The following is a 12,779-nucleotide window of genomic DNA, read 5'->3' as shown; positions in this document are numbered from 1 at the left end:
TCTGATTCATTTTATATTTTAAGTTCAAGCTGAACTGAAAAAAAAGAAAAATCTGGGTTGCTGCACTGAAGACGCTAATTCTGGCAGATAAGATCAAGTATTTCTTAAAACTATAACATAAATTTAGAGTGTTCTTGGACTATTAGAATATATCTATCAAGTTTATGAAATACATAATGCTGGAGAGCTAGCAAATACTATGGATCAAGCCAGGATTCAAAAGGAACTAGAGAAATTGGAATGATGGATAGGTTGAGTCTCACAACATAACATTCAATAGACGTAAATTTAAAGTGCTCTGCTTACACAAAAGAATATGAAGAGGTTTATGTTAATAAGGTATAGTAGGAAGAATTGAATTAAAAAATAAGAATAAAAAAGGTAAGAATTAATTTGTAGCATGAAAGCCAGAAGTTTGATGTAGGAAAGAGTTGTTTGACAGGGTTCTTTGGATCATTGAAATAGATTATTGAAGAACGGTATAGAATAGCTTTTCTGTTAGCTTTGAAAGAGATTCTGCTTTGACTGTCTGAAGGCTTTGGCAGTGAGCTAGTTGGCCTTTTAAGGTGTCTTCTAACTCAGTGCATCTATGACCATGTTTAGCAGAGAACTTTCAAAGGCCATGAGTTTAAAAATTTTAGCCATTTGGAGTTTCATGTGTGTAATGATCTAATGTAGAGAAGCACCAACAGCTTGTAAAAGACAAATGCCTACCTGAATTAGTCAGTGAATCATGTTTTAGATCATAAATGCCCTTTTATGTGATAGATCATTTGCTGGATTTTGAGTATTATTTCAGTAATATGTTACTAATTTTTTAAAATGTTGAGAGTTTGATGCTGTTTTCAGTCCCTAGAATCATTAAACTAAAGCAGAGGATGAAACATTCACAAGTGCAAGAAAAACCTTATATTATTTGAAATACATGAACATGGCTATAGGACTACATATCCTTATTTCATTTTCTAAATAAAAAAACCAGTATATTATTAACAACCACTAGATGGCTCTGAACTCCCTTGTAAAGATCCTCATTTTCCTCCATCTTCTTTCTACAAAGCATTTACTTCTTTCTTTACTAAGAGATTTAAATCTCCTATGTATATTTTCCAAAGAGCAAATATTAACTCATTAGGTGAATATGAAGTGAAACCTTTATTTTATTTGTTAATAATGAAGATACCTTTGTCATTCTGGAAGGTGGAATTTATGTTTTCTAAAGAATCTTTAAGAACATATAATAGTTTATTTTATATTTAAATATTTTAACCCAGAGTTTTTTGTTTAACTTTTCTATCATATTGCTTTTTATTTCCCTCCTAGTTAATGGATAATTTTTACTTATACTTCTGGATTTAGAGTATAAGTAATATATTTTAGAACATGCATATATTTATAAGGTGTTTTTGGAATATTTCATGACAACATCAATTATTAGGGAGTTAAAGGAATGGAGTATGTATTAATAGATGATCCATTTGCCCTCCTTATTTTAAATAATTGCTCTCATACAGTGAGAATCTCATGTACAATCTAGGAAGAGAACTTTCCCCTTGGAAAGAGGCAGTTTTCATTTCCAATATTAATTTGTTTCATTGAAAAATCCTATCTTAGAAACACAGAGGATGTAGTTTGATTATGTGCGTGTGTCACTGTGTTCAAATTAAAATCTTATTAATGATTAAACTTTAAACTTAGCTTACCAAAGAAGCTATCTTTAAAAACAGAGTTTTGCTTAAAAGTGACTCTTCTTTCCCAGGGATGCCAATAAATAGTGTGAAATACTTAGGAAAAAAGTGGGAACCTTGGTAGTTATATTTTATTCAGACATCTCAAAGTACTGAATTCATGGCTCCTGACTTAACTAACAGTCTTAAAGTGCTTAAAGGCATGAACCTCCACTTCTAAATATGCTTCACTTTTAAAGCCTTCAGCTAAAGTATGAAGATTTCTTTGAGGCTTTTCTCCATTTAAAAATGCTGGCTATACAAAAGAGAAAATGAGTTTTAGTTCTATTTCTGTGTGCTAAAAAGATAGTGATTTTTTTCTCTGAGAACTTGTGTGGTCTTTAAGTAAGCAATCAGTCTCTATTGAACTACATAAACAAGTAGGAAGGATATGATCAATTTAGTTTTTTAAGCTCAGAGCATGTGAATTGCCCTACCATTTCCTTCGAAGAAAAATATCTTATAATGGGGTCTTAGTTGTAGGACATTCACAGATGATCAAAGTTAAAAGGACCTTTACCAAGTGATTATAAGAGGAAATGATAATACTCTGTGTTTATATAGTACCTTTTATGTAATGCTTGCCAATCTGTTTACTAACATGAGCTTATTAATTTTTTTGCCATTCCTTTTAGGGAATGAGTTTCAGGATATTATCTCCGTTCATTTAGTGACAGACTAACATGACTGGGAGATTGGAGAGGAACCTGAGAGGTCCAAAAGATCTTCCACATTAGTCAGTTTACTGGAAAGGACATGTGGAAAATACCCAAAGTTCAACCAGTAATTCCTTAGACCTGCTTAGGTCCTTTTAAGGACTTCAAGAAGAAAAGGCAGAATTTAACTCTCTGAGCTAAAGAACATTTCTTGATATAACTATTTATTGCATCCTTTACAGAATTGCTTTGACTCTTAATTTGAGTCAAAAAACATTCTTACCTTTTAGCCTCTGAGGAGCTGTTTTCTTTCCTCTCACAGCCACCTCAGGAAGCTGTGTGTGCATTGCCTGTGGCCATGTACCTTGGAGCTGAATCAAAGTATTAGTAATGAGTTGTTTACAATTACCGTGCCTTAGGTAGTTAAATGAATTTTTCTGATAGCATCTGAGAAAAAGAATCACACACTGTTGCATACAGTGTAATAAAAGCTTCACGTTATTACTGTTTGTTTTCAAATCACAACTTTGTTATTAATGGAAGTGTTCCTTATTTAAAATTAAGACACTGACATCTCATTAGAATTGCAGGAGAAAAAATACTTTCTAGAAAATATTGCTATAGCTTTTTATTAGCTTGCTTCCCTTTTTATAGGTTTATCAGTGATAGTAAATGATAATTGGGTTACTAGTTCAGCACAGGATATTTTATAAATTATCTGTCCAGTTAGAGAAGGATTTTCTTTATAGATACTTTAGAAAAATGAAAGTCAAATTAAAACATTTTCCACTTAATTCAGTAGTCGCAATAACATTTTGGTTTGTTGCTTATGCAGCATAGTCTAGGAAATTTCTTACAGAGTGCTGCTTGTTTTTTTTTTTTAAATTTTGTGTATTAGCACTTAATTGTGTGATAATAGCTAATACTGATATTTTGGAGCATTACAAAGAAATGTGAAAATATCAATTACACTATTGGTAAAGTTGGTGAACTGTAATATATATACTGATGGATTCTTCTTGACTGTAGAATTATTAAAATATTAAAAAAATATATTTATGCTCATAGGAATATATTTCCTCATGCATTTAAAAGACTGAATTGTCCCTTTTCAGCCTTAAGTTTGAAAAAGGGTCTATAGAGGCATGTACAGGAGAGGTAGTGCTTAACTGCTTTGGGGTTAGGTTAGAGGAATGGCTTCACAGAAGAGGTCCTTCTTGGATCCAAGTCTAGGAAAACTAGGAAATGGCCATGGGACTACATTCTGGGTTGTGGAAACAGCATATGAAGAAATTGCAAGGAGGTTAGGATAAGTAGGGAGGTACTCAGAGAAGAAGAGATAGCTGGCAGCCAAATTGTGAAGGGCCTTCTCTGCTGTACAGAAGTCTTCTTCGTGTCTATAGGAAATGGAAAGAATCATTGAAAGATTTTAATAGGGCAGTGACAGTGATCAGATTTACATTTTAGAAATACTGTTCTGTGCAAGTGGGCAAATGTCTGCCTCAATTACCACATAGGCTGATTATCACCAAATTTCTATCTCTGTCTTTTCTCTGTTCCTCCTTTTTTCCCCCTTCCCTTGGCTAATGTATCACCATCTGCCCTAGATTCCTTTTTTTTTATACTGCTGCTCTCTTAACCCTCAAGTGCATTGGTTATATCTAAAGGGACCAGCATAGCACCTTGCACAAAGTAGGCATTCAGTGAATAAATGGGCATGGAACATTTGTACTTTAGTTGGCTTCTGTCTCATAGTCTCCTGTAGCTGGATCAGATTTGGATAGAAAGTAATGTAGGAATGACTCTGAGTTCTTTTCTTTTTGTCTACCTTTTTCTAATGAGAGACTTTATTTGACTTTCATACCTGAATTTTTTATTTTTTTTGTAAGTTTGAAAAGCCTGATATAAATATCATGTGCTTTACTAGCAAATACAGTGTTTAAGACTGAACTGTTCTAGCAATCTGAAATACAGTAAATGCACTAACAGGGGTCCATTTTATGCATTTATACTTCTGTGTTATCTTGTGAGGAAGTGACAAAAACATTTTATAAATGATGTTTAAATGGCAGCAGTTATGTAAAAGTATCATAACTTTTGATACTTGTGTGAGACATATATGATATATTTATTAGAATATTAACTCCCATTTAACTGCCAATATGCTTGGACCCTGAGATTCTAATATAGAATGCTGTTGCATTATTTTTAAGTATGATAAATGTTCAAAAGTGACAGCCTGGAAAATATACCAGAGAATGTATAGTTAAAGGTATTGATTCTAGAAGGAAAATATAGGGAGGTAATAAAAGAGCAAAGGAGAAAAATACCAATTTTCTTTTACTAAGAATTGTAGAAGAAAATTCTGACTTTTTAGAACTACCTACAAATTTAGAGGCGCAAATGTGAAGTGCAATTTATTTTTTTTCCCTTGTTCATTCACCTGCTTTTGACTTTGAACTATAACAAGCACAGACCTTCTGTCATTCAGACTTAGGCAGGCTTAGTGTCTAGGATTTTAGTACATAGGAAGTGTAACAGGGAGCCTCTTTAATCTCTTTCAATAAGTCACTTCAAGTCTATTGATGCTTTCTGTGCCTTTTGAATTGATGCTTTGAAGCTGAGTATTGGGGCAAAGGATATTTGAACTTGGTGCCTGGTGTGATTGATATTCACCACACAGTAAAGGGCAGCACTGCTTATTGCAAATATTTCATCATTTATTAAATAAAGTAGAGATACATATCCTAGTATTCAAAAGTTGAATAGTACTTTTGAAAAGTATTTCAAAAGTTGAAACATGGGTGACTTTGCATTGAATAGAATCACAAACCATTAAGAAGGTATGGAAAAACCAAGGCACCACAATTTGTTTAAAGTAAATCTAAAGACTATAGTTTAAAACGGGTTGGCAGACTACAGCCTGCCCCCCACCAACCTGTTTTTGTATTGGCCTGCAAGCCAAGAATTATTTTTAGATTTTCAAATGGTTGGAAGAAAATTAAAAAGCTATTTTGTGAAATGTGAAAATTATACAAAATTCAAATTTTAGTATCTGTAAGTAAGGTTTTATTGGAACACAGCCATACTCATTCATTTATGTATTGTCTACAGCTGCTTTCATGCTACAGTGGTAGAGCTGAGTAGTTGTGACAGAGACTGTGTGGTCTGCAAAGCTGAAACTATTTACTGTTTGGCTCTTCACAGAGAAGATGTGCTGAGCTCTGGTTAAAAGAATGTGGGTAAATGCAGGTTAAATGAATCAGGTTAAATGAAGGATAGGTAAAGGGAGAGGCTATTTAGCTCGAAAGAGAGGTGTTTGGGAGGTGTTCGGGAGGTGTTTGTGATGGAGGCATGGGAACTGCCTATAATATTTGAAGGATTGTCATACAGAAGAGGGAATCAGCTTGTTCTCTGTGAGTATAAGAATTAGACCTAGAACCAGTTGTTGGAAATATAAGGTAGCATTGCATTATGGAACATTTTTAATTTGTCCAAAGGTGGAATAGAAAACCTTGGGAGGTAGTCTATTGGTATTCCCATCATTGGAAGAATTCAGACGGGTCAGACAACTAACTAGCAAGGACCTAGTAGAAAGGATTCAGCATCATCTTGAATGATTTTTAAAGTTTTCTAATCTTGAGAGTATGTAATTTTATGAACTCACACAACCGAGAATCTGTATCAAGGGAAGATTTCCCAGTACAAAATACACCTTTGAGTACATCACTGCTTCTGCATAGAAATCCATTAATGAAATCTTTTTGTCAACTAAATTAAGTAAAATTCTTCAGTTCTCCACTGGTAGTGTCTAGGTTCTTTGTATTTTGATCCAAACTTAGCCTCATCTATCTTAACCTGCACAGCATCTCCCACCTTGGTTTCTACCAAACATTGTTCTAGGATATGCAAATCTGTGATATGTAGAACAAAGGTTCTGTGTTCAAATAGATTTAGGAAATGCTGATACTGAATCTCGTCCTTGACACTTCCAATCTACATTAGGGTACTCAAAGCTCTGAGAAGAACTTGGTTTAACTTTTTAAAACTATAGCATCTCCCACACATGTATGAACACAATACTTTTTTTCCTTTCGCCACCACTATTCACACTGCAGACCAGTTTTCCATTTGTCATTTTTGTATTCTTTTTTGTTTTTTGTTGTTTTTGCATTCTCTCTCTTCCTCTTATGTGCTGTTTTTCTCCCTCCAACTTCATTCCTAATCCTGCGTTTGGAAATGGTGAAAAAGATAATTAGACTGCAGAGTTTGTGGAAACTTTTTGAGACCACACAAAACACTCCCTGTAACCCCAGGAAAATAGGAATATAAAGAGGTGCAAGAATTTAGGAGAATATGAATGTGAAAGGAGAAATTATGTAAGATGAAGGTGCTTTAGATGTCATGAAATTTTTCATAGTCACTTAGTTATTCAAAAAGTGATTCACTGTTTTATTGGTAATCTGGTCTTTTGCCTTGTAATTTCTGGTTTCAGCTAGTGTTCTGTTTGTGATACCATCTGTTTAGTTAGGCAGTGTTTAAGCATGTGAATAAAAAATGGGGTTGATATCTATAGAGGAAGTGACATTACCTATGCTAGGAAGGTAATATCCATACTCTCCCGCTCCTTGGTGCTGTTCTCTAGAGAGGGTATTTTTCTGTGTCTGGAGTAGTGACAGGTTAAAAGGAGTAAAGGTGAGAACTTATTATACAGTCTATTTATAATCATTTGGAGATGTTCTCCTTCCCAGCATATGACACAGTCTCAAAAGTATTAGTTCCCCTGAATCACCCATACGAACCATGAACATGTATCTTACAGACATCTTCAGTCACTGGCTGCTATTACTTATTGAGAATAATAACAGCCAGAGGGTATAGCTTAATGATTCAAGAATCAGCTTCACATAAAGACTCTATCTAGTCTCCCTAGAAACCAACAATCAAATCTCATCAGGGTCAACTTAGCCCTTTTTATAATAGATAAATTGAATAACATGCTGTTTAGTTTGTATGTGTGTTATTGAATGAAGGTATGGAGAATATTTGGTCTGCATATTAAAAACATCAGTATTGTTTTGGTAAGTAAGGATGTTATTTTTCCTAAATTATTTAACCTTGTATAATTGAGGATGCAGAAGAAACGTGAATGTACCAGTGTTCTGTAAGGTTATTTTTAATAAATAGTAATATACATATTTTTTAAGTAGTAATATTTTAAAAACAATAAGAGGATTTGTTTTTCTGGTTACACTGCCTTTGGCTTTCTGCCTCCTTTTGGGCTTGAATTTTTAGAGAGTAGAAAATGCTTGGATAGTCAATAATATTTCTGTATGTATCATTTCCTATGTTGTATGTCATTTTCTGGCTTTTAATTGGAAAAGTAAAAGTGTATTAAAAAGTCACTTGCCATTTCTTAAAAATGTTATAGATTGCCCAAGAGTTACACATTCCTTGCATAAATTTGGAAAATACAGACTAGTATAAACATGAAAATAAAAGTTAGCATTGGTCCTACTTTTAGAGATAGTTGCTGCTAACTGGTAATGCTGTAGTTAGTAATCTCTCCGCTATTCTTCTGTATATATGTATATAGTAAGATGTGTCTGTGTATTCCATTTTTAAATGATCACAAATTTCGTTCTCTGTATTTCCATGCTAAAAAAATAGTAACTTCTCCAAATATTCTTTTGTAAATTTTTGTATACATCTCTTATTTTCTTACATTAAGTTTCTAGGAATGGAATTGTTAGCTCAAAAGGTAGGAGATTTTTAAGATGCTTCACTGATACTCCCAAATTGCCTTCTAGGAAGGTGTAGTATATATTATTTTAAAGACTTTACTTTTAAGTAATCTCTATACCCAGTGGAGCTCAAACCCACAACCCCGAGATCAAGAGTCATGTGCTCCACTGACTGAGCCAGCCAGGCGCCATGAACGTAGTATATGAGTATTAGTCTGCTTGGGATGCCATAACAGAATACCGCAAATGGGGTGGCTTAAACAGAAGTTTTTCACAGTTTTGGAGACTGGAAGTCCAAGATCAAAGTGTCAGCAGGGTTTGTTTCTGGTGAGGTCTTTCTGCCTGGCTTATAGATAGTGTCTTCTTGTCTTGTGTTCTCATATGGCCATTTGTCTGTAAGAGTGTAGAGAGAGGTATCTCTGGGTGTTTCTTCCTCTTCTTATAAGATGACCAGTCCTGTCAGATTAGGGCCCCCCTCCTTACAATCTCATTTAACCTTAATTAACTCCTTAAAGGCTTTATCTTCAAACAGTAGTCACATTGTGGGGGTGTTAAGTTTCAATGTATGAATTTGGGGGGAATACAATTCAGTCCATAACAGGTATTAACATTGGCATGCCATCATCAGTGAATGAAAGTTCACATATCCCCATCTTATTGCCAATACTGGATATGTACACCACATACACATGCATGCACATATCATTGGTAATTTGATAAAGATGGCTTTGTTTCACTTTGCATTTCTTTGATCGTTAGTTTATTTAGTTTATTTATTTATTTAATTTTCTTTAACTCCGAGTTAGTTAACATATAGTGTAATAATGGTTTTGATCATTAGTTTCAGTGAAAATTTTGTAAATATGTGGACATTTTAATTTTTTATGAGTTTTCTATTCTTGTACTTTGACCATATTTTTGTTGGGGGTTCTTTTTCAAAATTTTTTAATGTTTATTTATTTTTGAGAGAGAGAGCGAGTGAGCGAGCAGGGAGGGGCAGAGAGAGAGGGAGACACAGAATCCAAAGCAGGCTCCAGGCTCCAAGCTGTCAGCACAGAGTCTGATGCGGGGCTTGAACTCATGAGCCATGAGATCATGACCTGAACCAAAGTCAGACGCTTAACTGACTGAGCCACCTAGGCGCCCCTGTTGGGGGTTCTTAATTGCCAGTAAACCTACATTTTCATTTGTGTGTTTAGCTATGTTGTATGTATCATACCCTGTTGCTAATACAGAAAAGGAATTGTACTTTAAAATGTTATTTATCTATGATTTACCTTTAAATACAGCTGTGTATGCAGGGTTAATATATGTGAGTATCCATATTAATGAATCATATGTTTAATGCTCACCATACATTTATAAGCACTATTTATAGTTTGGATGCATTGATTTGCTGGCAGTGAAATATAGGTAGTGGCAAGGTTAAGGCAAAATCTTTTCAGCTATTGTTTTCTCTGCATTAACAAATACAGCAGTGTTTCCTGAGATGTGCTCCTCAGGACTCTGATCCTACAAGATGTCCTGTGAGAAGAGATTTCTGTTGGTTGAATAGCTTTGAGAACTGCTTGCATCCTACATCTCCCACCTAGTGCTTGAGAGTGCTCATCAGGAACTGAGAAGCCCTGTATGTAGTAAAGAAATCTATTGTACATCTGTAGCCTGAATACTTCCAAAACTTATTTTGGCAATAGGACCTTCCCCCTTTTTTGTTTCTGTGATTTTTGTTGACTTTTTATTTTGAAACGATTCACAGGAAGTTATAAAGAAATGTACAGGAAGGTCCCATTCACCCTTCACCAAGTTTTCCCCAATGGTAACATCTTGCATAGCTATATTACAATGTCAAATCAGAAAATCCGTAGTAGTATAATCCATAGAGTTTATTTGGATTTCATTGGTTATACATGCACTTGTGTGTGTGTGTGTGTGTGTGTGTGTGTGTGTGTGTGGTTCAATGCAGTTTCATCACTTGTAGGTGTGTATAATCAGCACCACAAGACTCCTTTATGCTAGTTTTTTATAGTCACACACATTCTCTCCCCCTTTCCTACCTCCTGGCCACCACTGATAAGTTCTCCATTTCTAAACTTTTGTTATTTCAAGAATGTACTGTAAATAGAATATGGTAAATAATTGTTTGAGATTGGCTGTTTTCACTCCATGTAATTCACTTTTGGTTCATCCAGGTTGTTGTGTACCAATAGTTCTTTCCTTCCTATAGCTGAATAGTATTTCATTGAATGGATGGACCACAGTTGGTTTACCCATTCACCGCACTGGATGACATTTACCCCCTCCTCATATTTTTGGTGGAATCCATTAATATCCTGTATGAATATTGTTCTGAAGTAAATCAACTTTAGAAATCCTGTACCACAGAAATGATACAATAAATAATTACAACTTTTTAAAGATTATGCCGGAGTTGCAGAAATTAAAAGTCTGTTATTATTTGGTTTAGGAATTCCAGAGACGCTGTAATACTCTGATTTCATTGATTGAGAAAGAAAATATGGAAATTGAGGAAAGAGAGAGAGCAGAAAAGAAGAAACGGGCAACTAAAACTCCAATGGTAAAATTTTCAGCATTTTCCTAACTTTTAGGTAGATCTCACTTTTTTTACATAATTAAAATGCCTATATTATGTTTAATGCCACGTGATACCTATTATAAAAACTGTTTTTATGAAGTGCTAATTTGTTTTTGACAGAAAAAGAATACACTACAACCGCATTCCTTATTTGTTTGTAGAACATATGGTTAGGAACTCCCTAGTAAGAGGGCTCAATATTTTAAAAAATTCCTCATGACTTTAAGCAGAAGTATAATGCAAGTAAAATCCTTTGAATGGAGAGTCAAGTTGTCGTGGGGGAGTAGAAGAGGGGTGGGGTGGGATGGGATGGGGCTGAGGTTGAAACTTGGAGTTCTGATTTGATCAAATAAGTTTTCTGATCTTTGTGGAACTATGAGTACAAATGAGACTTGGAGCAGACAGCAAAGCTTTACTTGGTCTACTTGGTAACAAATGAATTGCTGAATAATAAGATGACTTGGTTTTAATCCAGTCAGGTCGCCTTGTATAGCTACAATTTGAAATATTCTTTAATAGCTCATAGTATTTGAGTGTGGTTAAGTAAACTACCATATTTCATCAAGTCTAAGATGCTTCCTATTGTAAGAAACAGCATCACTTTCTGTATTGCTAAGTGAAACTGCTGCCAACTAACTCATTTGTCATCAATTGTAAGATGCATCCTGATTTCAGAGATGCTAAAGTGAAAAAGAAATGCGCATCATAGAATATATGAAATATGGTGCTTTAACATCTATCATAAGGTTTTAAAAATAAATAGCATTTGCCTAGAAAACTTTAAGTATTAAGTAGTTCTTTAACATGAGAGTACATTTATGGTACCCTGTGTAAGTAGACATTTGCTGACTATTTTTGATGGGTATTTTATGTCTTTTTAAAAAAAAAGTCTTTGAAGGTTATTTTACATTGGGTTATATATTTTGTTGGGCTATATAGAACATTAACTGTGAGTATAACATTTAAGTGAATATTCATGTTAAAATTTTTTTTTGATGCATTTACATCCTAGATTTAACATTGTTGGGCCATTTAAAAATGTGCATATTGGAGCAGAACATTAAATCTGTTTCCATTTTAGTCACAGAAAAGAAAAGCAGAGTCAGCTACTGAGAGCTCTGGAAAGAAGGATGTCAAGAAGGTGAAATCCTAAAGCCTAGAAATAAAGTTTTAAATGGGAAACTGCTATTTTCTTGTTCCCATCTTCAAATGCTAATTGCCAGTTCCAGTGTATTCATGGTACTCTAAGAAAAATCTCTTTGGTTTTGATTTCTTGCATATTTTATATATTTTACAATGCTTTCTACCTGAAATGTGTAGCTTTATATTTTATGCATTCTAGTATTTTTGTGTACTGTATTTTGTGCATTTCATGTCTTCATCAAAATCCTCTCAGTCCTTGTTCTTTTGAAGCTTGTGCTGAGGTTTTAGCTTTTCTATGTTTTATATGCCGCTGCTTTGAAAGAGAACCTAGATTCTATAGCTGTATTATTGTTGTTTCATACTTTAAATTTATATGGCTGTGGAAAAATGAATTAAAATGATTTGAGGAGAAAGACTTTTTCACTTCTTTGTTGCTTTCTTTTCTATTGAGTATGGGCTTGTATGTGTTACTGCATACTGTGATTAGCATAATAATTGTTTCTTTTGAGGTCATCTAAATATTTTTTTCCTAAAGGAATAAAGGGTGAGAACAGAAAAATATTAAAAAAAACTAATATTTGATACTGTGCTTGCTGTCAGTATGCATTACATTTAAATTATTCTCTAAATATTCAAGTGGGAAAATATAATAAAGAAATGTCTATAAGAAATTTAATTATTTCCTGTTTTTTGTGCAGTAGAAAAATAGTTGTGTTTATTGAATTGTTTTGCTCACTCTACTATGTATTTGGTTGAAAGTTAAAGCTTTGTTTGCTGACTTGTGCATGATCTTCTGTCCCATAGAGCCAGTTCAGAGGAGTCTGGGTATAACATGTAGAGTTATTACCAACTAAGTGAAGGTTACGAAATAAGTGCTATGCATGTAGAAGAATGGGGGCTGGCATCCATAGGACTA

At 34.1% G+C, this 12,779-nt stretch overlaps 1 protein-coding gene across 7 annotated transcripts in view; it reads left to right on the top strand.

The window, feature by feature from the left end:
* SMARCA1 (SWI/SNF related, matrix associated, actin dependent regulator of chromatin, subfamily a, member 1) overlaps positions 1-12,499 on the top strand; it is a 72,106-nt gene extending 59,607 nt beyond the window's left edge. For 3 of the 7 annotated variants that reach the window (XM_042974677.1, XM_042974678.1, XM_042974676.1), the window contains 2 exons: positions 10,592-10,702; positions 11,802-12,499. In XM_042974677.1, coding sequence (XP_042830611.1) covers positions 10,592-10,702; positions 11,802-11,873 — 183 coding nt within the window. In that variant the 3' untranslated portion in view covers positions 11,874-12,499. Of the gene's footprint in view, positions 1-10,591; positions 10,734-11,732 lie in introns of all 7 variants that reach the window. The other 4 variants (XM_042974682.1, XM_042974679.1, XM_042974681.1 and 1 more) reach the window with 3 other exon arrangements.
* The last annotated feature ends 280 nt before the right edge of the window (positions 12,500-12,779 follow it).

The sequence above is a fragment of the Panthera tigris genome, chromosome X, assembly GCF_018350195.1.
Source record: "Panthera tigris isolate Pti1 chromosome X, P.tigris_Pti1_mat1.1, whole genome shotgun sequence".
In the NCBI taxonomy this organism is placed as follows: domain Eukaryota; kingdom Metazoa; phylum Chordata; class Mammalia; order Carnivora; family Felidae; genus Panthera; species Panthera tigris.
The sequence above is the reverse complement of the archived record's forward strand: the minus strand, read 5'-3'. Positions and strand labels throughout refer to the sequence as shown.